General features: G+C 43.0%; 1 protein-coding gene across 5 annotated transcripts in view; it reads right to left on the reverse strand.

Annotated features, from left to right (window-relative positions):
- Window positions 1-26,663, reverse strand: part of R3hdm2 (R3H domain containing 2) — a 124,265-nt gene that overhangs the window by 48,462 nt on the left and 49,140 nt on the right. For 4 of the 5 annotated variants that reach the window (XM_052166054.1, XM_052166051.1, XM_052166055.1 and 1 more), the window contains one exon: window positions 3,792-3,991. In XM_052166054.1, coding sequence (XP_052022014.1) covers window positions 3,792-3,956 — 165 coding nt within the window. In that variant the 5' untranslated portion in view covers window positions 3,957-3,991. Of the gene's footprint in view, window positions 1-3,791; window positions 3,992-18,720; window positions 18,743-26,663 lie in introns of those variants that run through there. The other variant, XM_052166053.1, reaches the window with a different exon arrangement.

Raw genomic sequence — 26,663 nt, forward strand, 5'->3', positions numbered from 1 at the left:
CTTTTTCCAACACTACCTACAAATTATTTGTCTGCTGAGATAAAGATTCTTTTTTAACCAGATGAGTGCCTCATAGGAAATATAAAACCTATTAATGTTCTTTCTTTATTGTCTATCTTGAAGAAATATACACAACAGGACTTCAGAAGATAATTGTCTCCTGAGAACAAATAATTTGGATCTAAAAGTTCACTTAATTATCTTTCATGTAATCTTGACAACATATAATTAAACATTCATCACTTATCTGTCTTGAGTATTTAAAATTCATTCTTGGTATCAGTAGAGGCTAAAAGTATATTTGGAGCTGTGGCAAACTGTCTTCACATACTCTGGAAGGATGGGCGGAGAATGACAAATTCGCATATAAAAGACAATGGAGAAGAAAGCATCCAGGAAAGGCCTGGCACAGTGTAAGAGGGAGGCAGGAGAAGAGCAGACAGCTGCAGAAGACATCTCTGAGGGAGCTGTCTAACTTTAGTTCATCTCTTTATGTTGTTGCTTTAATCTTTAAAGAAGACAGGCTTAAGTGAATTAAGTTGTCTTGTAAAATTATGTCTCAAGTTTCTAGATCTTCCATATTGACATTGCTCCGGGTTCTAATCTGACTTTTGCTAGAGTTAATGTTCTATCTCCCAGGCTTATAATAAAGACCAATCTCACCCTTAGGCACAAAAGGAAGGATTTTCAGAAATTGGGCTTGAGTAACCAAAGAGAAATAGAGTAACCATACAGAAAAAGAGCCTCTACTAGCCTAGCTAGAAAAGACTCAGTCTGCATAACTGGGCACCAGAGAACTACCCTCTGGGTCCTGGTGACTGAATTCAGGCTTTGTGTCAAATGCCTTTAGCCACTGAGCCATCTAAACAGCAATTATTACTTGCTAAATATATGTTTATATGCAAAGTTTGTTTTGTTTTGTTTTGTTTAAGGCAGTGACTTATGTAGCCTGGGCTGGGTAGGCCTGATTCTTCAGTCTCTACCTTACAAATGCTAGAAATACAGGTGTATATAACTCGCTATGTTCAGTTAGCAGTTTGAGACTATGTAGCCCTGGCTGGGCTGGAACTCAGTATATAGATTAGGCTGGCCTTGAACTCACAAAGATCTGCTTCCTTTGCTTCCTGAAGGCTGGGACTAAGGCATAGGCTACCATAGCCAGCAGCAGTTTTCTTTTTTTTGTTTTTTGTTTTTTTTTTTTTGTTGTTTTTGATAGCTAAAAAATATCACTGGTAGGGCTGGGGACATGGTTCAGTGGTTAAAAGCACTGGGTGCTATTCTAAGGGACCTGAGCTCAATCCCTAGCACCCACACACTGAATAACTCACAACCTCTATAACTTCAGTGGATCCAACACTGCAGGCACTGCAGAACACATGGTACACAGACATGAATAAAGGTAAAACACTCATACACATAAATAAAATCTCAAAAAAAAAAAAAAAAAAAGCAGTAGCACTGGTGGGACTAAAGAGATGGGTCAGTAGTTAAGAGCACTGGCTGCTCTTGTAGAGGACCTAGGTTCAGTTCCCACCACCCACATGGTGGCTAACAACTGTTTAACTCTAGTCCCAGAGGATCCAAAGCCCTCTTCTGGCATCTGTAGCCACTGCAAATACAACACGATACACAGATATAATATGATACACAGATATGCATGCAGACAAAACATTCACTCATTCATTCATTCATTCATTCAATCTGTCGGTCTGTCCCTCTCCTCTCCTCCCTTCTCCTATCTATCTATCTATCTATCTATCTATCTATCTATCTATCTATCTATCTATCTGGTTCTGGGTACTGTAATCGTATCATTTTGGGTGCTTTACTTCAAGGATAGCCTGGACTACATAGCATGTTTAAGAGTCAGCTTGAACTACATGACGTCCTGTCATGTTTTAAAAACACTAAAAGTAAATAAGCAAATAAATAAATGCAAGTATAAGTTCTCCCTTGGGCTCAGTATAGCATAGCCACCCCATGATCTGGCCTAGGACACTACAGTGGATATCCCTATGGTCTAGCCCAGGATAGTGCAGTGTATGTCTCAGTGCTGGGCCTGTTTTTTAGTTGCAGCCCTGAGTTGTAGAGTACCTAAGTGAAGGAAACACCGCAGTCTTCTCCCTGTAGACCCTCCCACTGGATAGAGGATGCTATGTTGACAAAGGCGAGCAATGCTGCTGCCCAGCTGGGCTCAGGACCTCGGCCCTGCCAGGCAAGGCCTCCCAAGTCCACTCCCTTGCTTTGCCTTCTTCCCTGTGCTCTGACAGAAGCCAGGACCTCGGAGCAAGCTGCAGACAGGACCACACATAGGCAAGGAGAGCGCTGGCCAACTGCACCAAGGCCAGCTGTGCTACCCCACAGCAAACACATGAGCACTAGCTCCCTACAGCGGGGCTCCTGCTGGACAGAGGAAGCCCAGCTCACCCTGCCACAGTTGTGAGCACAGGACCACTGGATTAGATAGAGGAACTTTCTTCTTAGATCCCAAAAAAGAATGGGTTTCCCTGACTAGGCTCAGAAAAGACATTTTGAAGCTTGTTGTGATATAAAATGATGCTATTCTGTCCATTTTAAATTTCTGTATCCATATAAAGCTTATGGTAGGTGATGTTACTCTTTTTGAAAGTTTTTTTTGTTTGTTTGTTTGTTTTTGTTTTTTGGAGACAGGGTTTCTCTGTGTAGCCCTGGCTGTCCAGGAACTCACTCTGCAGACCAGGCTGGCCTTGAACTCAGAAATCCACGTGCCTCTGCCTCCCAGAGTGCTGGGATTAGAGGCGTGCGCCACCACCACCCGGCTTGTTACTCTTTTTAATAAACCATTTTAGAATCTATTCCTTATTGTGCAGAAGGAAGCAATCCAAATGATACTAAAATGAGTATCTAACAATGTGCCTCAAGTAAGTGGTGGCGCTTCCCTTCCTCCTGCACAACAAAGGTCCAGGTGGAGTCAGAGCAAGAGCAGCACTGAGAACCAGTGAGAACCAGTGAGCTCAGGTCCAAGCCGGTGAGAACCAGTGAGCTCGGGCCCAAGCCAGCCAGATTTCACTGACCTCTTTGACTTCATCTGGAACTCTGACTACAAAGGGCAGGTAGCCTGGTCCTGAACTTGATGCAAGCCAAAGATGACTCTGACCTGACCTTTCTGCCCTCACTTGCTAAGGGACTGCAAGCCTTTACAGTGGGCATCAGTTGTCAACTGACACAAACCTACAATCACTTGGGGAGAGGCATTAACTGAAGAATTACCTTGATCAGACTGACCTGTGGTCATATGCATGAGGAATTTTCTTTTCTTTTTGTTTTCTTCTATTCTATTTTGGTTTTTTCAAGACAGTATTTCTTTGTGTAGCCCTGCCAGTCCTGAAACTCTCTACACAGACCACGCTGTCCTCCAGCTGCCTCTGCCTTCCTAATTGATAACTGACTGACTAGGAGGGCCCAGCACACTCACACTGTGGATGGTGGCACCCCTAGGCAGGGCTGTCTAAGAAAGCCAGCTGGCAGCGCCAGGGAGCAGCCTTCTATCATGATTCCATGGTTTCTACGTGAACACCCGCTCTGGTTTCCCTGGAAAATAAACTGTGACGTGTGAGCTGAGATGAACCCTTTCCTCCCCAACTGCTGCTCATCAGTGTTTTCCCACAGCAACAGACAAGCAAACTAGGACACAAGTGCACTGCTGTGCCTGGCTCTGGGAAAAGCTGGGGAGAGGTGACATCAGTCATCAGCAGATCCCAACAGTTCTCTGTCTCTTCAACGACTGTGGACCCGGCACACTTAACCCTTACCTGTGTCTCCTGACGCAGACCGTTCTCTTCACCCTCCTTCTCGACTTCTTCCTTACTTGGAGTTTTGGATATAAATTTATTTTTGTTTACAGATTCTTCCACCAGTTTTTTTTCTGATTCTTTCATTATTTCCAGAGTCTCCTGAGTAGTGTTACTGTTAGACATGTTCTGCAGCAGGGTACAGCAGCTTCTATGGATTTCTGAAGAAACAGGAAAGGCAAGCGATGAGTTACGGCTTTGAATGCACACACAAGACTTGCTTTTAAAACACACACACAGATCCACACCACCAAGAGTCTCCCTACAACCTAGAAACAAGCCCTCTGGCAAATGCTGCCCTCGGATTAATTTCTTTTATTCTTTTACTCATTCATTCATTTTTATTTATGCTTTTGTTTTCTGTTTTTCTAAAACAAGGTCACACTATGTAGGTCGCCCTGGCTGTCCTGGAACTCACAGAGATCTGCCTTCCAAGTTGTGGAGTTACAAATATGTGCTATCATGTCTAGATACCTATGTGAACTGAAATGCAAATTTGATGAGTCCTGAACTGGCCAGGACATGGGGCCAGTAAGCAGGTTTACTGTTGTTCATGCTTCTGTCACAGCTCTCCCTCTCTTCCCATGACCCCTGGCCAGATCTGGTCTGCTTCTGTCTTTTCTAGACACTGGCAATGGCGTGCTGTGGCCCCAGCCCAGGCCTCACCAGTGCTGAGCACATAGTTCACCACTGAGCAACATCAGTAGCCACACATTCACCAAGTTTCACAGAAAGGAAATTGCACTGTCTATACAATTTTCCTCAGCATAATTATTTTGAGACTCACCCGAGTTCAGTTCTAAAGCAATTTAGGATGAGTTCTGAGTTCTCTTGGCACTTTATATACTGTTACCTACAGAAATGTGTTCATATTTTCAGCTATATTATTTAAATCACTAGATTTTCTCTAGAGAAGAAAAAAATGTATCATCAAGCTCTACTTACCAGAAGAAATATCCTTCTTTAACAAAAATGAAAACTGCCACAGCCACTACAAACTAACAAATCCTTACCAGTTTCAAGCTACATACTACCAAAAAGCAGCTAAATTACACAAGTTACAGTGTCTTACAATGTGCCTTTTAAACAGTTGAGAGTAAGCATGGGGAGAAGAAACAAAGATTTTCATGGAGTGGGAGAGGATCTTGGTCTGTTTTGCTATTCACTATTTGCGTTCACTGAATCCAGGCCTCCCAGCAACACACATTACAAATACCTGGGATGGTGTCTTATTACTGTCACTGCCTGGGAAATACTGGATTCCTAGAGATTCCCAAAGTTATCCAAGCTGGTGCTCTACAAACAGACCTATGTCCTTAACTGCTGAGGTCAGACACTTAGCTCCTCCTTACAGGGACCTTGGAGGAGTACTTTGATCCTGAGTAGTTTCTTTCTTCCCTAACCCACTCACACTCCCAGTGTAGCTGTACAGTTTGAAGTACACGAACAAACAGTTGTCAACTGGTCAGTTTCTTATCCTTCAAACAATTTAAAGGGCAGGACATCAAAGGTTCTCAGGTAGCTGCATCCAATACAAGTTAAACTGCCTGCAAGATTATTGCTTGTCTGCTTGCACAGCTGTTTAGAGACCTAGTTTGCCTAGGAACAGAAAAGTTCTCTGTGATGCTGAGTGTACTGGTACACACCTACAATCCCAGCACTTGAAAGGCAGAGGGCAGCTTGCTGTGGACAGTTAGTTCCAGGACAGCAGGGATCCATAGATAGACCCTATCTCAGAAAATAAATGGCCAACAGCTACACACTATGGTGTCCCTGTATCCTCAGAACTAGGAGAGAGTTACAGCTTAAGGGTAAGTCAATTTATTAACTTTTTTTTTAAAGGCTAAAAACACAAGAGGCGGGGGGGGGGGGGGCAGAAACATAGCATGGCTTAGCGAATGTAATTACTTACTGTGTAAGTTCTGATTTCAAATACTCAGAACCCACATAACAAACAAACACCAACAAACACAAACGTGAGCAAGGTATTTGATGGTGACTTATGTCTTTAGTCTTTAACCCCAGTGCTCAGGAGGCAGAGACAGGTGGATCTGTGTGAGTTTGAAGTCAGCCCGGTCTACATAGGAAGTGCTAGGCTAGCCAGAGTGCTAGTTAGACCCTGTTTCAAACAAATCTAAACAACATGAAGAAAAAAACAACCAGACACATGGTTGCATATGCCTATAACTTTAGTGTTGAGTGGGTAGAGACAGGCTCACTCCTTGAGCTCATGGGGCTACCCAACAAAAGTCAAAATTGCAAGCTTTGGGTTTAGTGAGAAACTCTACATTTTCTTCTTCCTCTCTCTCTGTTTCTCTGATTTTTTTTTTTTTTTTTGAGAAAAGTTGTCACTTTATAAATCTGGCTGGCTTGGAACTATGTAGCCCAGGCTAGACTCAAATCCACAGAGACAGACCTGCTTCTGCTTCCTGAATGCTAGGATTGAAGGTGTTCACCACCACACCCAGTGTCTTAAAGGCATAAAGGCAGAGAATGGAGAAAGACGCTCAGTGTCCTCTGGCCTTGCACTCTATGTGCACATTCATGTGCAAAAGCACTTGTCCTTGGTCACTTGTACACAAACACACCAAATTAAAGTGTTTAAAATGAGAATGGCTGTAAAGGCAATAGGAAGCAGAGAAATAGTTCCCCCTTTGAAGGTTCATTTGACATACAGAAGAAATTAAGGAGTTAGGAGATTTTATTTCTGGCATGAGAAACAAAAAGAAACTAACTCATATGTAACAGTAACTAAAACAAACCAAAGACATGAAGCTCCCAGGAGGGCCCATATAGCACTTCTCTGTAAGCTATTTATACATACTGCACAATGCATCCTGGTTTTTTGGTTTTTTGGTTTTGTTTTAAGCACATTTTTAAGACAGAGGATCTTCTGGGGATGCTCAGTGACTTAGAACTGCACAAAAGTGAGTGACTACTAGCAGAGTGAAGAAATCTATTATTCCTAAGTGGTGGGGGTTCAAGACTCAATAACTTTGTAGAGATACTACCTATTTCTCGCTTCCAGCAGACAGTGAGATTGCATTTTCTCCCATCAGCTGTATAAACAACTCCCAGCGCAGCAGGGCAAAGAGAACACACTACATAGGGACAGAGAACCCGGAGAGAAAGCTGCACTCATTTCTAGCCTCGCCCCAGCCTCTTTTTCTGAGACGGGGTCTGCTATGATCTAAGCCTGGCCTGGAACCTACAGTCAGTCTTGCCTTAGCCTCCCGAGTGCACTACTGCAGGACACATGAGCTTAGCTTTCATTGTCTCCTTACAATCAATGTCCAATAGAAAAACTGTAAATAAGACAGTCATAGGTACTGAAGATCCTACCTTCCCCCGTGGTAAATTCCTTGTAAAGTTTTCTAGTCCTTTACTCATTTACATATGAAGAGCAAACTGCTCTAAAGTAATAGATTTAAAAATGTTTTATTGAGCCAGTGAGGGAAAGGTTAATGTTGCAAAACCTGACATCCTGAGTTCATAACAGGGGACCACTTAACTAAAGTAAGTATGTACATATATAATACATATGTATATGTGCATGTAAGCACGCACACACACAAACACGCACACACATGCATGCACGCACGCACGCACACACACGTACACACATGGAAACCCACTACTTAGAAATATAACTTAAGCTGGGCAGTGGTGACGCAGGGAGGCAGAGGCAGGCAGATTTCTGAGTTCGAGGCCAGCCTGGTCTACAGAGTGAGTTCCAGGACAGCCAGGGCTACACAGAGAAACCCTGTCTCAAAAAAACCAAATCCAAAAAAAAAAAAAAAAAAAAAAAAAAGAAAAAGAAATAACTAAAAGGCAGCGACACGGTGCCTGCACTACAAGTCATCACTGCTCGCTGGGATCACCTGTGTAAGACACATAAACGACAAAGCCAGAAACTCTAGCAGGCAGCATTAACTGCACTCAGGAGGTACCCCAGGTAGGGAGGGGAGGGGAGAGGGGAGGACAAGAAGGTGGGAAGACAACATGCTGGGAATTTTTGTGGTAAAGTGAGAGAGGGGAGTTGGGGTGAAAATTAAGATACATTGCATACATGTCTGAAATTGACAGAGAATAAGTGAAAGATATTAAAATAATAAAACAGTAGTGGTTCATGTACCGCAAGCCTCTTATTTTCTTCCTTCCTTTCTCTTTCTATTTTCTTTCTTTGAAGCTGAGAGGAATAAAGTATACATCAGAGCCCTGCTGCTCTGGAACTCGCTATGTAGATTAGGTCAGCCTTGAACTCACTGAGATCCACCTGCCTCTGCCTTCTGAGTCTGAAATTAAAGATGTGTGCCACCACACCCAGCCAACTCTTATGTATTCTGACAGAAGTGGGAAAGAAAATGCTGTCCATACTGACTGAGCAGGGTTGTGAGCCCACTGCTTTATGCACGTCAGTTCTTACCTACTGAGCCCAGCTAGGCGGACCGGTCAGTCTGCTCAGTGCACGTCCTAAGTATGTGGGAGAGAGACAGAGGCCAGAACCTCAGTGCTGTCTGATTTCAATGTCACACTCTTTCATTGTCTACATTGACTTTTTAAAAGATTTTTTTTTTTTTACTAATTTTAAATATTATGTGTATGTGTGTGAGTGCTGGTGCCTGAGGAGCCCAGAGGAGCTCATCCCCTGGAGCTGGAGTACAGGTGGTTATGAGCCACCTCACTTGGGTGCTAGGAACTGAGCTCAGGCCTTCAGCAAGAGCAGTACACACTCTTAACTGTTGAGCCCTCTCTTTTAATGTCTACATTTTTAAAATAACAAAACAAAGCATTTGTTCTCTTTGATAGTTTTCATTTTTTAAAAAATATTTGTTTATATGTATTAGATGTATTACAAGAGGGCATCAGATCCCTTTACAGATGATTGTGAGCCACCATGTGGTTGCTGGGACCTCAGGACCTCTGGAAGAGTAGCCAGTGCTCTTAACTGCTGAGCCATCTCTCTAGCCCTTCTATTATTATTACTAGGTGTTCCAAAGTAACTGACCATTGAGGAAAATTCTAGAATTTTGGGCCCACTGCTTTATGTACTTCTGTAATTGTACTATGCAATTCTTACCTACTGAGGTATGGAATAGAAGGGTACCTAGACTTAAGGCCTTTTGTTCTTTTTAATCAATGCAGGCTATATTTGGAGACTTAAAGATTAGTTTATAAAGTCTCCTATCTTTCTCTTCAATCTAAATCCATTTCTCATGATTTTTACTTTTTCTATATTTTCTTTCTTTCTCTTTCTTTCTTTCTTTCTTTCTTTCTTTCTTTCTTTCTTTCTTTCTTTCTTTCTTTCTTTCTTTCTTTCTTTCTTTCTTTCTTTCTTTAAGTTTTCTGAGTGTGCTGGTTAAGTTATTATGTAAACATGACAAAGGCCAGAGTCATCTGGGAAGAGAGAGCTTCAATTGAGAAGATACCCCATAGGATTGGCAGGCCTGTAGGAAAGCTTGTGGGTATTATCTTTATTGATCAATGACAATGCCACATGCTCACTGGGGCAGTGCCATCCCTGTGAACAGGTGGTCCTGGGGTTTATAAACAGCAGGCTGAGCAAGCCACAGTGAGCGAGCCAGAAGACAGCTCTCCTCCTTTGCTTCCATCTTTGATCCAGGTCCAGGTCTGCCGGAGGTCCTGACCAGTTTTTCTGGATGATAACTGCAAGCAGCAAATGAAATAAACCTTTTCCTTCCAAAGTTGATTTTGGTCTAAGACCATCGGAAAAACGCAAATGTTTATTATGACTCATAACGGTAGCAAATTACAGTGCATATATAGAGATAAATCACTTCTATCATGGCCATGCTGAGAATTAAAACTTGTCAGCCGGGTGTGGGGGACACCCCTTTAGTCCCAGCACCTGGAGCCAGGTGGATATCTGTGGGTTGGTGGCCAGCTTGCTTTACAGAGCAGGTTCCAAGACAGCCAGAGAGCTGTTACACAGAGAAACCTTGTCTCAAAAAACCAAACCACACAACCCTGTCACAGCCCATCTGGCTGTAGCAGGAGTGCAATCTAGAAATAGGAGGTAAGGACTTCATCTTCCAATGAAGTCACATTGAAAATATACAGGTGTAATATTCAGATTTAACAACAAAGTTGAGAAAAACACCTTTAATCATTTCTGAAACGTCTTACTCATGTCATTGTTTCATGGCTCTAGATCCTGTCAATATCAGTGTTATAAATCACCAGATAAAGGAATTCTTCAAGGTTAAATGGTGGTATGTTTTATGTTCTATCTTTTCATTGGCCCTTAGGTCAGCCAATCTGATTCAGGACTCCATGGTAACAGTCTCTATCACTAAGAGCTAAAAAATGAGCTTACCCTTCCATCTTAAATAAAACCAGTTTCCACCGACACTGCTGCAAACGCTGAGCGCTGGGCTCTGCAGACTAATCAGAAACCCTGCCTTTCTAGAATGCTAACAGGTCAGCTTGGGGCAGGAGAGGAACAGCAGTGGCAGTGCCTCCGTGAAAGCAACACTCGAATCCCCTGAATGCTTTTTCCTTGCTCAGTTTCAGGACAGAATTCTAGGCATCTAATCAATCAGAAAACTGACATGAAGATAAACTTAGGACTACTATCTTTTTAAGTTCTTTTTTTTTTTTTTTTTAAATATTGTAGCAGGCATGGAAACTGACAAGTCTTTTGTGGGAGGAAGGTTTTGAGACAAGGCTGCTCTGTGTAGCCCTGGGTGTCACTCACTCCATAGGCCAGACTGGCCTCCAACTAAAACTGATATATCCTAAGCCTTTATGTCTTATTTTCAAACACAGTTCTTATAGTCCTCAGAATTCTATTACGTCTGCCATTTTTTTCTGTATATCCCTCCACTACTCTAAAGGGAAAAAACAAAAACTGCTGTTCCCAATGCCAAATAATGTGTGTGCTCTTCTCATTCCCCGTTCTCCATTACTTCTCCTTTACCTGAAAACATCCCGTGAGGAGGAGGAAAGGAAGGCAGACAGGCAGACGGGCAGACAGGCAGATGGGCAGACAGGCAGACGGGCAGACAGGCAGGCAGGAAGGCAGACAGGCAGACGGGCAGGCAGGAAGGCAGATCGGCCGGACAAGCCAAAATCTCTCACTGGCATACACTTACAGTTTATAATTCACCTGGTATATTATATAAGGCATTCCTGTTTCTTAAATGCTATTCACCAATAATTGATGAAATATCTCAGACTGCAATAAACAGAATTTGGTCTTTACCCTTCCCCTTCTGGTGTCACTAGAGTGCTGAGAACTAGATAGAATCAGGTCAGTGTTAAAATGAGCTGAAACTTACGGATTTTCAGCAAGTTCACACTACTCTTTATGTGTTTTTAACTGTAGTAAATAGTAAAACATGTATTAATTTGTATTTAATTTTTAAAATTTAACTAAAATATTAATATTTCTATTTTAACACTGTGCATTTTCACTTGTTTGTGTGCACACATGTGTAGGAACACATGTATGCACACGCATGTTGAAGTCAGAGGTTGACATAAGATGTATTCCTGTTTACCACCCTTTTGTTTTTGTTTTTGTGTCAGAGTCTGTCTGAACCTGGAGTTCACAAGTTCAATTCAGTTCAGCCAGTAAGGCGCAGCTCTGCTCCTGTGTCTGCTCTCAGCACTGAGGTGGCAGGTGTGTGTGGGACCTTTTCACCAGCTTTTATGCAAGTGCTGGAGATCTAACTTGTGTTCTGGTGCTAACATGTTAACCACTTTGTCAACCAAACTATCTCTCCATTCCTATTTTAACTATTTTTTAGAAATCTTTATTTTAGTTTTAATTATGTGGGAATTAAATATGTGTTTTTTAAATATAATTTATATATTTTTATAATTTATATAAATATAAATATGTGCTCATGAATTCAGGCTCTCTGAGGCCAGGGACCATCACAGCCCTTGTAACTACAGTTATAGACATGGGTGCTGAGAACCAAATGGAGGTCCTCTGTGAGAGGAGAGCAGCAAATTTCTCTCCAGTCCCTATTTTAACAATTTTTCAGTATAGAGTCCAATAATATCAAGTACTGTTATAAAAGCAAAAAATTATTATCTTGGCACTAAGATTATACAATATTCTTTTGACTGATATTTAGGAAACATACAAAAATGTAGAGATACTCCTCAGCCTACAACAGGGTTATCTCATAAACTTACTCCAAGCTGAAATACTAAATCAGGAGCTGGAGAGATGGCTCTGCAGTTAAGAGCACTTGCTACTCTTGCAGGGGACCTGGGTTTATTTTCTAGGACTCACAACAGAATGTAACTCTAGTTCCAGAGGGATTCAACACCTTCTTCTGGCTCTGAGGTCACATAATGCATTAGTGCACACACACACATAATTTACTGAGCATCACAACTCAGCCACACACTGCCCTGTCTCGCTCGGAATCCCTTTTCTCCTGAGACTGTGCAGTTGACTGGGAAGAGTCTCTGCCGCTGCCCAGAGCCATCACCACAGCACAGTGGTCAGCAGTATGAGCCCACTGGGGGAAATACTTGTACTGAATACTGAATAAGTTTCAGAGGTGGAGGTCAGAGGTCAGTAGCAGGAGCAAGCTTCTGAACTCAACCACCAACACCTTCTTTCCTCCCCGATCAAAATGAAGACATTTGGAAATAAAAAGACAAATGTTACAACTCTTGGATGTCAGCTGGGGATGCCAATCAGTGATTTGTTTGCTTAGCATGCCAGCATTGCAAAGCCCTAGGTTCAATCTAAGTCTAAAGAAGAAAAAAAAGAAAAAAGAAAGAAAGAAAGAAAGAAAGAAAGAAAGAAAGAAAGAAAGAAAGAAAGAAAGAAAGAAAGAAAGAAAAAAGAGAAACAAAAGTTTCTCACCATTACTGCTCAGAGAAAAGCAGCTACCAACACGAGTGACTGAAGTTTACATGCCCATCTGGATTGAGCTGGATCCCTTCAGCAGCATTCATTTCCATAGAACAAACACAGACTTATGAATGTAATGAACAAAAGGCAAAAGTTCAGAAATTCTTGGAACTGAGAAGAATTTTTTGTTCCAAATTTCTGTAAGATATTTTAAATTTTATTTTTGTATTTCTGAGACTTGCTAGTCTGGAATTCATCACGTAGCCAGGATGGCTTCACCCTCACAGCAGTCTTTCTGTATCAGACACCTCGCCCAACTAAAATTTCCCAAGAACTCTTAAGGAAATAACCCAAGAAAAGAAGAAATCCTACTTTTGTTTGAGTCCTAACTATATTAAAACTATTAAAAGCAAGTTATAGTAAAGGCACTCGTTACTTCTCTCTGTACAGTTAGTTCATTATCATCATGAAAGAAAACTCAACAGTTCACTCAATACTTTTCTTCCTCTCTCTATCCTTCTGTTTATTTTTAAGACAAGGTCTCCTGTAGCCCATGCTGGTTTGAAGTCCTATGAGGATGACCCTGAACTTCTGATCCTATCATGAGCTCAGGCAACCCGGCCACAGCTGGCCTCCTGTTCCTCCTCAGCATCAGGTGTGTGATGTGGCGCACAGCTGCACCGCACACTTGCTTAGAAGTCAGTCCTGTCCTTCCCCTCAGGCTCAGGCTGCCCGGCTCCTGTAGACACACCTCTCTGGATCTCCTTTATTCTGTTGTTTTAAACATCTCGAGCACTTGAGAGGGGGCTCAGTAGGTAGTGCCACTGGCACCCAGTCTGACAACCTGAGTTCAGTCCTTTGAGCCACATGGTGGACTTCAGCAAACTGTCCTGAGCCCACATGGACACATGGCCAGTGGGTATGCGAACACACAAACACGGATATAAAAGTATCTGTAAGGATCTTGAGCTGTCCAGTCTAGGACAAGAAGCTGCATGAAAGACGCTTTCTGGATGATGCTGTCTCCCAACATGAGAGCCCAAAACTCTGGCAGCAGAAGCTCTTTTCCTACATCAATAGCAAAGGTGATAGAGACAGCAGGCCTGGAGGTGCAGCTAGGCCGATACGCTGCTGGCCTGGCCTGGCCTCGCCCCGCACACAGGGAGCCTAGTCCTCCTCTACTGCAGCACTGTACAGCCCGGGCAAGGCAGGAGCTGTGGCAGGAGGATCAGAATTTCAGGGCAAGTTGAAGGTGAGCCTAGCGTAAATGAAAGCCTGTCTCACAACACCACCACCACCAACAACAACAACAACAAAAAGACATAGCTATTACTTATTATTTCCAGTACTCTCTATTTACACAAACCATCACCTTTGTCTCAATTTAACACTAAAAATGTGTATGTAAAATCAGGAGCTAGGCCTGGCCAGACAGCACTGAGTCACTTCATCAGCGATGACTGAATCTGTGGCCCCACATGAGGAGGACTAGCTGACAGCCGGCTGGCTGCCTCATCTGCACATGCCCACACACATAGCTATAGAATTAAGAAGTATAATAAAACCATTTTTTTAAAAAAGGAAAGCAAAGCCAGGCATGGTGGTGCACGCCTGTAATCTCAGCACTTGGGAGGCAGAGGCAGGCAGATTTCTGAGTTTGAGGCCAGCCTGGTCTACAGAGTGAGTTCCAGGACAGCCAGGGCTACACAGAGAAACCCTGTCTCAAAAAACCAAAAAAAAACCAAAAAAAAAAAAAAAAAAAAAAAAAGGCAAAAAAGGAAAGCAAGACTCTCCCTCGTCCTTAGGTTTATTCGGTTGGGTGTATCCCCCTGCCCCAAGAGAGTATCTCTCTATGTGGTCCTGGTTGGTCTGAACTCACTCTACAGACCAGACTGGCCTCACAGAGATCCACCTGCCTCTGCCTCCCAAGTGCTGGGATTAAAGGTGTGCTCCACTGCCACTACCACTGTCCCTCGGGGTTCTTGAGGCGGGTATTACCAAATAGCTCAAGCTGCCCTTAAATTTGCAATTGTCCTGCTTCAGCCTCCCAAACCTGGCATCACCCCAGCTCAGGTTTCTTCATATTTTTAAACACAAGTATGGAAAATGCAGTGAAAAATCAACAAATTCTGTTATTATCAATAGCAACATATATTGAGATATAATCTGGTTTTTATTCCTATATTTATATATAATTGACATCCATATTGAATGTCTTCATATCCAGTATTTTCTATATATGATATATCTAGAATATTCTTACCAAATACGGAAATTGTAACAATTTTCCATTTACATTTTTCTTTAACTTTTTACTCAGCAGCCTAAGCTAGCCTGGAACTCGTGACCTACTATTTAGCTTCTTAAGTATTGGAGTTACAGGCATATTCCATTATATTGATCGTTTTTTGTGTCTGGGGTCTTGTTATGTTTTTTTGTTTGAGACAGGGTCTTATTCTGTATCCCAGCCTGGCCTGCAATTCACTGTTCCTCACACTGTCCTCAAACTAATAGTGTCCACTTGGAGGTCTTGGCCTTCTAACTTTTTACTGGCACGAGGCACCACATTTACTTCTTGTAATTTTAAAAGACAGGATCGTATTTATGCATCCAAGGCTGGCTATGGCCCCACTATACAGATGAAATTGGTCTTGAACTAGCAATCTTCCTGTTTCAGCTTCTTCAGTGCTAAGATTATAAATGTAAAATACCACAGCAGTGTGAACTACCTTTAACTAAAGAAATATCCTGGGGGCTAGAGAAGAGGCTCAGTGGATGAGAGCACTGACTGTCCCTTCAGAGGTTCTCTGAGTTCAATTCTCAACAACCACATGGTGACTCACAATCATCTGTAATGTAATAGGATCTGCTGCCCTCTTCTGGTGTGTCTGAAAAAAGCAACAGTGTACTCACATATAAATAAATAAATTGATAGGGTTTCTCTGTATAGCTCTGGCTGTCCTATTACAAATATGGAGTATAATTTATTAGCCATTCCTCAATATTGTGAATTCAGGCAGCTATCAATTTTATAGTAAAATAGTCTGTGGTGAATACCTTTGAATCTATATTTTTATTAGCAATTCTTACTGACTGCTAAGGATAAATGTATTCAAGAAATTTAGAGCCGTGCAGTGGTGGCACATGCCTTTAATCCCGGCACTTGGGAGGTAGAGGTAGGTGGATTTCTGAGTTTGAGACCAGCCTGGTCTCCAGTCTCCAAAGTGAGTTCCAGGATAGCCTGGCAATATAGAGAAACCCTGTCTTGAAAAAAAAAAAAAGATAAAATGTTTTTCCTTCACTCATTTAAGGAAAAAAAAAAGCATTCAGAGCTATTGAGGCTATCTGAGCACACTGTGACCCCAAGACTGTGCTACAGACTGAGAAAGCCTGTTTGTAGCTGTGCTGTGGCTCGCCTGGGCTGTGATCCCTCTGGCTGGGATACAGACATGCATTAATTTTATTTTATGTGAGGGTATCATATCCCCTGAAATAGACGTTGTGAACTGCCATGTGGGTGCTGGGACTTGAACCCCGGTTCTTTGAAAGAGCAGCCAGTGCTCGTAAGCACTTCGGCATCTCTCTAGGCCTTACACCTTTAATCCCAAAGAATAAAGGTAAAGTTAGTTTGTAAAAGGAATTACCCATGTTTGAAGAATGTGATGTATAACTGAGTGGCAGACAAAGTGAAGAACCATCGGACAGAACAGGATCTGCCCAACTCTCATGAGAAGAGAGAGGAAAGGGAGACTTACCTGAGAGAGCGGTGCAGGCAGGGAAGGAGGAAAGGAAGGAGGTGGTTGTACTGGGACAGTTGTACAGAGACAGGTTGCAGAGAGAGAACAAGCCCAATGAGGGAGAAGATAGAACAAGCCAGAGAATGAGAAGGCGCCAGAAGATTAGAACAGACTGCCAGGTTAGGATGAGGCCAAGCAGAGCAATTCAGGAGAAGCCAGATTGAATCGGTCACCTTGGAGAGGAGTTTGAGGCAGAACTGAGTTGAACCTGCCAGTTAGAGTTCAGAAAGACAAGAAAGGGTGACTTCAGTAGTAAGTCAGGCTAAAACCACTCTAGGCCTAGGTAAGATTGTACAGAGGCTAGATGCTTGCCGGACCAGGCTTAGGTTAGCAGACTGAGGCAGTAAGTCTCAGAGACAATTACATCAGGAGAATAAGTTACTTTTATAGTTTCTTCAGTGAACTAATGTTTTCAGCTGCTCCATGTCATGCCCATTTCTCAGGCCTTCCAGTGGGTCTCAAACTTTCAGAACATATATGGGTAATGCCGCCCGCCTGCCCTCTCTCTCATAAATCTTTCTTTGTGCGTGTATGCAAGTAGACACTTGCTTGGCATGTGTGGAGGGCAGAGTTGTCTTCTTCCACTGTGTGAGTTCTGAGGACTGGACTCGGGCTGTCAGGATACCAGCTGTCACTTTTGCCCACCCGGTCATGGAATTCTTACTTCCTGCTTTTCTCTAGCTCATTTCCCTTTCTAAAAAAATCAACTCTTCTTTCTCCATGTATACTAGAGAAGGTAGGAGAGATTAAAAGCTCCAAGCAGATAGCAGTTATGAGTGTTACACACTTGCTAGCCCTTGTCAGTGCACAATGATAGGTTAGCAAAGCAATACAAAAATGGAAAAGCCTCAAAAGATACAAAAGAATAAGACGCTAAGTTATAACACTGGGCTGGTGAGGTGGCTCAGTCATTACAGGGTAGGCGCTCCTTCTAAAATATGTTATAGCATAAAACTAAAGAAGATAAAGGGAACAGGATGTTGGACAGTTTAGTATTCTTTACTTGATATTTCGCCCATTTAAAATTCTTAAAAGTGTGGGGGAGGGGGTTAAGACCCCTCGGTGGTCAAGCAATCCTCAGTGTATGCAGAGCCTCCAGAGTGCCGCCAGGTGCTACCACCCATCCTGCAAATCAGTTCAAGTATTATGGCAGTATTGTATGGACTCACCGTACGCAGTGTGACACACACTCACAGATACAAAGGAGGATGAGCACCATGAACACAGCACCTAAGCAGAAGAGTAAGGAACGCCTTTCCAGAGGAGGACACCAGAGGCAGACGTCCAAATGACAGGATGGGAGTAAGGCGGTTTCTTTCAGACACATAAGGATAAGAAGAATTGTTATCAACTGGCAGGTTGTTTTCTTACTGAGCACTGTGCAGGCAGAAGCTCTAGGCTGACCTCAGGAGAAATACCTGCCAGCCAGCAGTACCAGCTCCCGTCAACACTGCAGTGGGTGCAGTTGCTGGCCCCTAACTGCAGATCTTGCCAAATTTAGTTCCAAAGCTCTAAATTAAGCTCAGAAACCCTCATGCATATAAATATTAGATTGGAGCTGGGCGGTAGTGGTGCACACCTGTAATCCCAGCACTGTGGGAGGCAGAGGCAGGCGGATTTCTGAGTTCGAGGCCAGCCTGGTCTACAGAGTGAGTTCCAGGACAGCCAGGGCTACACAGAGAAACCCTGTCTCAGGGGGAAAAAAAACAAAAACAAAAAAACAAAACAAAAAAAAAAATTAGATTGGGCCTTGAGAGCAAGGAGTCTGTATAATAAAGTTCATGCTCCGTAGATTTACCTAAGAAGCTGTGAATGGTTGTTTGAGACAGGGTCTCACTTATGCAGGACTGGCTGGCCTGGAGTTCAGTATATCGACCGGAGGGGCCCAGAACTCATACAGGTCTTTTTGTTTCAGCCTCAGTGCCGGAATTTAAACGTGTGCCAACATGCTACGCAGGAGCTGTAGATTTTTAAAGGCTCTGTCATATTAACATAACAAGACCACCAGCCTTTAAGCTGATAATAGCTGATCACCAACTCCTCACTTCCTGGTTCTTCCTCCTCCTAGTAACTTTTTACCTGGATGGCAGGCTCTTCCTGACCATTAGCTCCTACTCAACCACACTCTGCCACAGCATTCAACTCAGCCAAACAGAAAGCTCTCGGCATAACCCCTGGTTTACACACATAAGCCAACCAGGCCCAAGTCCTGGGCAGACAAGGGCCCAGGCAGGAGGCCAGACTTCTTTACCTTAGTACAGCGCTGGCTCCTCTACTGTCCTGGCTTGTTATTCTTCACTGGTTTAAGACCAGAACTTGGGACCACTCAGCATTTGGGTGGCTGCTGCATTTCCATCGCCATATTTTCTCTAGAATTAAGCCCACCTGAGCAAGGAGATAGGCTCTATCACAATCAAAGACCCCCCACAACACGAAGATCTGAAGGTAAATCAGGACAGTGGTAGGAAGCACAGGCCTGTAACTCCAGCACTCTGGAGGGTCAGGAGGAGACCTCAAGTCAGCCTGGCACACGAAGACCCTGTCTGAAAATAAAACAATCAAACAACAACAAAAGCCAAAACAGGCATGGTTGTCCACACTGGATGAAGAAAAGAGATAAAAAGGAAAGGAAAGGACATGACTGCTTCTAGGAATTGTGGAGGAGAAAGTTTATTAGGAATATGAGGGAGACAAAACCAGAGTTGAGAAACATCTAACAGAGTCTAGAGCAGTCTGACCCTGAACCATGTGGGGAGAGGAAGGGAAGGGAAGGGAAGGGAAGGGAGAGAAGGGAACCAAGTACAGCAGCCAGGAGGCCAAAAGGAGCAAAGGAAGGGCAGCCCAGCCCTGGAGAGTTCAGGGTAGAGTGCGGGGTGTGTGTGTGTGTGTGTGTGTGTGTGTGTGTGTGTGTGTGTGCGCATGCACACACCAACCATGCTCTTTAACAATAGGACAGCCAGCGGGACGCTGGGAGAGCCTGAGGCCTGGTCCATCTGATATGCTAAGTAGGCCTTCCCTGGTTAGAAACTTGACACACACCTGGCCTTAGCCCCTAGGTGGCTGAGGTCAGAGGACCTAGAATTTGAGGCTGGGGTGGCTACACAGTAAATCTGAGGCCTATGTAGTGAGTTTCTCTACCAAACCAGAAACAACAAACCCAAACCAACCAAAAGATAAATCATGGTCAGAAAAAAAAAAAAAGCTAATCTTTTCAGAGTACGAGTTCATAGACTGGCCTTTGAGATTAGAAAAGATGTATTCCTCTGCCTCTGGAACGCTGGGATTAAAGGTGTGTGCCTCAAAACCTGGCCTTGATACTTAAGAGGACCAGTCTGCATGTCTGAAATGCTTACATTATATGTATATTTATTTTAGAAATTAATTCTTTTATATGGCTTGAAAGTCTGCTTCCTCAAAGCCTGCTCGTGAGGGCTGAGTGTAGCTCACATAACATGCAGAAAGCTCTAGGTCTGATCCTTACACCACCCCCAAAAGGGAGGGAGACTGACAAGATGACTCAGCAGATAAAAGCTTTTGACAAGCAAGCCTGATGACCAGAGACAACAGGAGCCTGCATGGCGGCTCCCATCTGTAATCCTACAACTCTGGGGTAACTGGGAGGCAGAGCATGGGCGCTCCCAAGAAGCTTGCGGGCCAGCTGGCCTAAATACCGTTCAACAGAAATAAGAGACCCCGCCTCAAACAAAGTGGAAGAAAGGAACCAACTCCTCAAACGTTGTCCGGACTTCCAGATGTGCTTCACACAGAAATAAATAAGTTCTTAGTAATGTGGAAACGCAAATGGCATAATCCTATTTGATTTCTAAATATTATGAACGATGGCTAATGCTAATTCAGTCTTTAACATACGGGAATTGAGGCATAAGGAGATGCTTGAGTCGGGAAAGCATGAGGTGTGAGTTTGGACCCGGCACCCTGTTAAAGAAGTTGGGCCTATAATCCTTGCACTGGGAGGTGGAGACAGGAGAAGACAGGAGGCTAGGGAATCACTGACCAGTCAGCCTGCCAGTCAACAAGGTAAAGACTGTCCTAGTTAGTGTGACAACAGCCCAGAGCTGAGGGAGTTCCAACTGGGGAACTGCCCAGATCAGATTAGTCAGTGAAAGCCTGTCCTGACCGCGACTGATGTGGGAGCACCCAGCCCACCGTGGGGAACACCATCCCACCACCCCTAGGCAGGCGGTCCTGAGCTACATACAGATGCTAGCTAGCCATGAGCCCAAGAGTAAGCTTGTGAATGAGCAGTAATCAGCACTCTCCCCTAGCCCAACACACACACAGGTCTGTTTTAAGATCCTGCCTTGAGTTTCAGCTTGGCTTTCCTCAATGATGGACTGTAAACTGTAAGAATAGAGAAAACCTTTCCTCTCCAGGTTGCTTTTAGGTCAGAGCTATTTATTGAAGCAACAGAAAAACAAAATAGAATGGACACCCAGTGTCCAAAAAAACCAAACCAAACCAAACCAAACCAAAAACACCCAAAACAGTGGATAGCTACAGAAGAGGATGTGACAATCTGGACCTTTTGCTCCACAGACACATATGTGGGTCTGCACACATGTACACATACATACATATACTCCCCCACACACATGTGCACAAAGATATATTAAAAAAAAATTAAAAGAAGGCTGGCAAAATAGCTCATTGGGAAAAGGCACCTAAGACCAACATGATAGAAGAAGGGAAAGAACTGATTCCTACAGCTTGTCCTGATTGCCTCACACATGCAATGGCATAGATGTACTCACACACACACACACACACACACACACACACACACACTCACACACACGTCAGACTGAGCAGTGAAAAACTGCCCTAATGTGGGAAGACCCAGCCCATGGCAGGGAACACCATCCCTAGACAGGTGGGCCATAAATACGATGTCATAAATTTTATGTATGAAAAGGCTCAGTGGTTAAATACGCTGGCTGCTCTTACAGAGGACTAGGGATCCATTCACAGCACCCACACAACAGCCCATAACCATTAGTAACTCCAATTACAGTTACTCTCATCTGACCTCCTCAAGAACCAGGTATGCACGAGGTCATAGTTGTACATGCAGGCAAGACACTCATATACATAATGAAAATGATCTTAGAAATGATCAGGATTTAGAGGGAGAAGGGGAAGGAGTAAACAATTCATTTTATGTGTGTATGTACCTGGACATGTGTATGTGCCTACTACATGTACAGGACAGATTAGGGCATCAGATGCCCTAGAACTGGAGTTACAGATGGTTATCTGCCATGCGGGTGCTGAGAACTGAATCAGATCCTCTGCAACAGCAGCCAGTGCACTTAACCACCTCTTAACCATCTCTCTAGGCCCATAAAAAATTAAATATAATAAAAAAAAAGTTAAGGTAGAAAGTGATCATGGAAGATACCCAGTGTATATCTTCTGTATATATATTTATACACATATAAATTTTTAAAAAATGTTATAGGACTATCTTTTTGTTTGCTTTATAGTGTGTGTGTGTGTGTGTGTGTGTGTGTGTGTGTGTGTGTGTGTGTGTGTGTGTTGAGGGAAGGGGGAGAAGGAGAGGGAGAGAGAGAGAATGAATGTGTGACACATTCTTCTTCCATTATGGGGGTTCCAGGGATTACACTCAAGCCATCACACTTGGCTGCAAGCATCTTTACCATCTTGCAGACCTCTAGGGCTATCTTAAAGTTTTTGTACACATTAACTTTTCTTTTTCTTTTTTCTGGCCTTAGAATAATACTCTTGAACTACCTCAGCCTCTAGTGTGTGGTAGAATTATAGGTGTGGGTTTTTTTTTTTTCATTTATTTATGAGTGTGTGTGTGTGAGAGAGAATGTGTGTGCATGTGTGAGAGTGTGTGTATGTGTAAGAGTGAGAGTGTTTGTGTGTGTGTGTGTGAGAGAGAGAGAGAATATGTGTGCATGTGTGAGATTGTGTGTATGTGTAAGAGTGAGAGTGTGTATATGTGTGAGTGTGTGTATGTGAGAGAGAGAATGTGTGTGTATGTGTGAGAGAGAGTTTGTGTGTAAGAGTGTGTGTGTGTGTGTGAGCGCGCACCTGTTGGTAGACAAGTCAGACAGTAAGCTGTAGGAGTGACTTCTCTTTCTATCACCACGTGGGTTCCAGAGACTGAACTTAGTTTACCCTAACATCAGATTTGACAGTAAGCGTCCTCCCTAACCCCTAACCTACTGGGCCACCTTAGAGCCTTAGCTTTTTGTATTAATGCTTAATCCTTAAACAAACAAACAAACAAACAAACAAACAGGAAAAAACTTAGCCCTGCCCCTTAAAACTACTTAGGGAATGGGTACTATTATCCTTATTTTACAAATGAAGAAATTGAAAAAAATCCAGTTGCTAACAATCAGCAATTGGTAGAGCGAGCATTCACAAGAACGTTTTTGCTCTTTATTTTGGTTTTTCAAGACACCCTGTTTCTGTGTAGCCCTGGCTCTCCTGGAATTCAATCTGTATATCAGGCTGGCCTCAAACTCAGAGATCCACTTGGGGGCAGTTGGGATGGCCACGCCCAGAAGAACGTTGTCTTGGTTTTTTGTATTTAGCTTTTTCCAGACAGGGTTTCTCTGTGTAGCCCTGGCTGTCCTGGAACTCACTCTGTAGACCAGGCTGGCCTTGAACTCAGAAATCTGCCTGCCTCTGCCTCCCAGAGGATTACAGACCTGTGCCACCACCACCCAGCTAAGAACGCCTTTCTTTCTTAACCTTTTGGCTAAGATCAAGTGTAGAACGCCTTTCTTAAAGAGAAACTAATAACAGACTATTAACAAAAGGGAGAAGCTAGGAAAAGAGTTCGTTAAGAAGTAAGTAAGTACATTAGCTTTAAGTTCAGAGATGGTTTCATATCAGCATCACTAGAGCTTAATATGGTGGCACATAATCCCAGGTCAGGAGAGGCAGAGGCAGGAAGATGAGGAACTCAAGGTCATTCTGGGCTATGGTGAGTTTAAGGTCATCCCCAACTGTGTGAGACCCTCTCTTAAGCAATTAAATAAGTAAATAAAATCATATAAAATAAAATAGTCAATGTTACCAGAATGTCTTTCCAACATGTATTGTTTTCTCAATTACTTGTAAATTATGCTAAATCACCCTTCACAAAAGCTGCCCTTGATCTTCCCGGATCCTGCAAAGGGAGAGGGTGACAGAACATAAAGGATAAAAAGAAACTGTAACCTTACTTTTCTAACACCTTTAAGAGCTTTTTTCCTTGACCTTTTCTAAAGTCCTGGTAATCAGAAAACAAAGACTTAATTAAAAAGAAGACACTTTCAGTTGAAATAAAATAATCTTTTGGTATTTTTTGGTTTGGAAATTACTGAAACGGTTTTTTAAAAAAAGGCTTTAGATATATCCTAGCCACCCCTAAATCAAATGACAACCACGTTTTAAGAAACTGTCATCTTTTAATTTCCCAGCAGTTCTTTCCCTCATAGGCTACTCCTGCTCTGGCTGCAGATGGGAGCTGCTCCAGTGACGTCAGAGCAGTCTCCCAGCAACGGTGGAGGAGGGTTGTCCACCACAGGGGTTTCCTGAAAAGCTAATGAGAAATTACCCACATATTTGCTGAAATATCAAGATGCAAAGAGGCAGTGGAATCAAGCTCCTCACCTTTCTGCTCCTGCCCCTGTCTATAAGTGCTCTTCATTTACTTTAAATCCACCCTCTTCTCCCCCCACCCTACTTCCGGCTACATAAAGTTAAATTGTTAGTTTGAAACATTTATGAATATAATAAATTACTGAGATACCACAGAAAATAGAACTGCAAATCTAAGCAAAACGGCCAAATCTACTATTTTTTTTTTTACTTCTTACTAAGAATTCTGAATAAATGGCAGTACAGAACAAAGAAATAAATCAAGATAGAAAATAAACAGGCATGTGTTAGAGGACGAGCCGGCAGGTGCTACCCAAGCATGCATGCTTTACACAAGGGCGACTCAGCTTCTCCCAGGCTCTAGTCTACTGAGTTCTTCAAACTGACCTCCGCGGGTCCCTCCAGAGATCATCTCTATTAAAATGGACAGGCATAAAAGGAACTGGAAGCACAAATAGAATCCAAAACTAACCATCTAGGGCTGTTAAAACTCACAACTAGGTTTATATGTGGCAAGTCCTTGCTAACCTTTGCTTTAGCTATATAGATTCAAAATTAAATTTTACTCTGAACTACAGTGGCAAGGACTTTTATATAACTACCTATTTTGAGGTCTGGAAAATGGCACACAAAGTGATCAGGACCAGTATAAATACAGAAAAATCCGACACTTCCAAAACTCAATTTTAAATTAACAGCTTCTGGGTTCTAAAACCTTCATGAGCTCATTTTCCTTCTACATTTAGAAATAGCAATTAGGTAAAATTCATTAGCATCAGCACTCACGGGGTTAAATTCAAGCACCTTGCTTCAGCAATCCGACTCTGGTCTAAGCCTGCTGTGAAAAGAGACAAGCACAGGCACCCTATTACTAAACACCCCAGTCAGCCTCAGCTCTAGTCCGGGTGCCCAGTTGTCAGCGAGTCACAAAGACTTCAGATCCATTTTTCTTCTTCCTTCTCTCTGGCCCCTCCCTCACAGAAGAGAAAGACTGCAAACAAAATAATACGTCACTGGAGGTAGAGGGAATCCCATCTCTGCACTCTTTAGAAACCAGAGCCAGCAAAGAAAAACAAGCCAATTATAAGAAACAAACAAGCCACCCAAAATTAACAGTGGCAAACCCAGAGAAACCTTAATACATCAAATAGAATTTGTAGGAAAACAGTTTAGCAAAATACTCCCAGATGCTTATAATCATAAAAGCTCCCTAGACAGGACAAAGGCGACATATTTCTCCTTAACACATCTGATGAGTACAGGGACAGTTACATAAAGACACAGGACACAGAGGCACAGTCACCAGCCGGGCATGGAGGAGAGCTGGGTAATGACACAGGGAAGGATATTTATAGGGGATTCCCTGCTTCCTGCAATGTGCGTCAACAGCATCACCAAAGGGAAAAGAAATCACCGCGGCTCTCATAAGCAAAATCTGAATGAGGCATTGCTTAAAATAATCATGGAAGAAGTAGAATCTGCAAACAGTACAAGTTCTAGCAAACCTAATATTTAATATATTTTAAAGATAAAAACAGCCTCTGAAAATTTCCAGAAACCCCCCACAAAATTTAACATTTGAAAATTGAATTTTCATAATGTGTATTGTACTGGGAAATCAACAATGCTATTTTAAAATGCCAATTTTTGTCACCTCTCCTCTCCCAGCCTGTGAAGTCCAAGGACTTTTATTTAAAGAAAGAAAATTATCCAAAACTCACCCCGGAAGAATCTGCACTTACACCAGCAGCGAGCTCACATTATTAATGGAGACCTCATTGTAAGGATCTGTTCTGCCTGCCGGAATTTTGCCGGAAGAAATTCCTTCTGGGAAACCTGTGCCTCTTCCCCCGCCCACAGTCCCCAGCCGCCCCCCCCTTCACCCTTGAATGAAATGCTACTGATCCTTGTTGCTGCTTCTCCTGCTAATTGCTATGACGAGATGTTCTAAAGCAGACCATGGCCCAGCTGTTTTAGCCCACAGACAGACAGACAGACAGACACAGAGACTGAGAGAAATAGAATGGGGTGGAGTGGGGTGGGGTGGGGGGGAGAGGGAGAGGGAGGGAGAGGGAAAGAAAGAGGGGGAGAAGGGGGGAGAGAGGGAGGGAGAGGAAGAGAGAGAGAGAGAGAGAGAGAGAGAGCACATGCACCCCCCCACCTCCTCCTCCTCTTTCATTCAGGTACTTCTGTAGCCTGCCTGCCTCCACACTGCTCTGAGGACAGCTTTTAAAGATACAGCGCAGCTCCTTTTTGCTGCATATGTTCAGCTGCCAAAATAGACTTTTTAGTGAAGAATAATGATTTGGGGGATATGTAAAAATTCACTTTTAAATTTATCCTGCCTTTTTCTCACCTACAAAATAATTGAGGTCAAAGAAATGTTTTTTACCTAAAAGCTACCAGGCTCGACTTTCAAAATGTAAAACAAAGACCAAACACAGTTACAGAGAATTTTCTTTCCAGCAAGCTATATTTAGTAAAATCAGTTTTCACTTGGGGGGCACAAAATAAACAGATTAGAACACTAGGAGCTATTTCTCCTCCCATATT

This window comes from Apodemus sylvaticus, chromosome 20, assembly GCF_947179515.1.
Source record: "Apodemus sylvaticus chromosome 20, mApoSyl1.1, whole genome shotgun sequence".
In the NCBI taxonomy this organism is placed as follows: Eukaryota; Metazoa; Chordata; class Mammalia; order Rodentia; family Muridae; genus Apodemus; species Apodemus sylvaticus.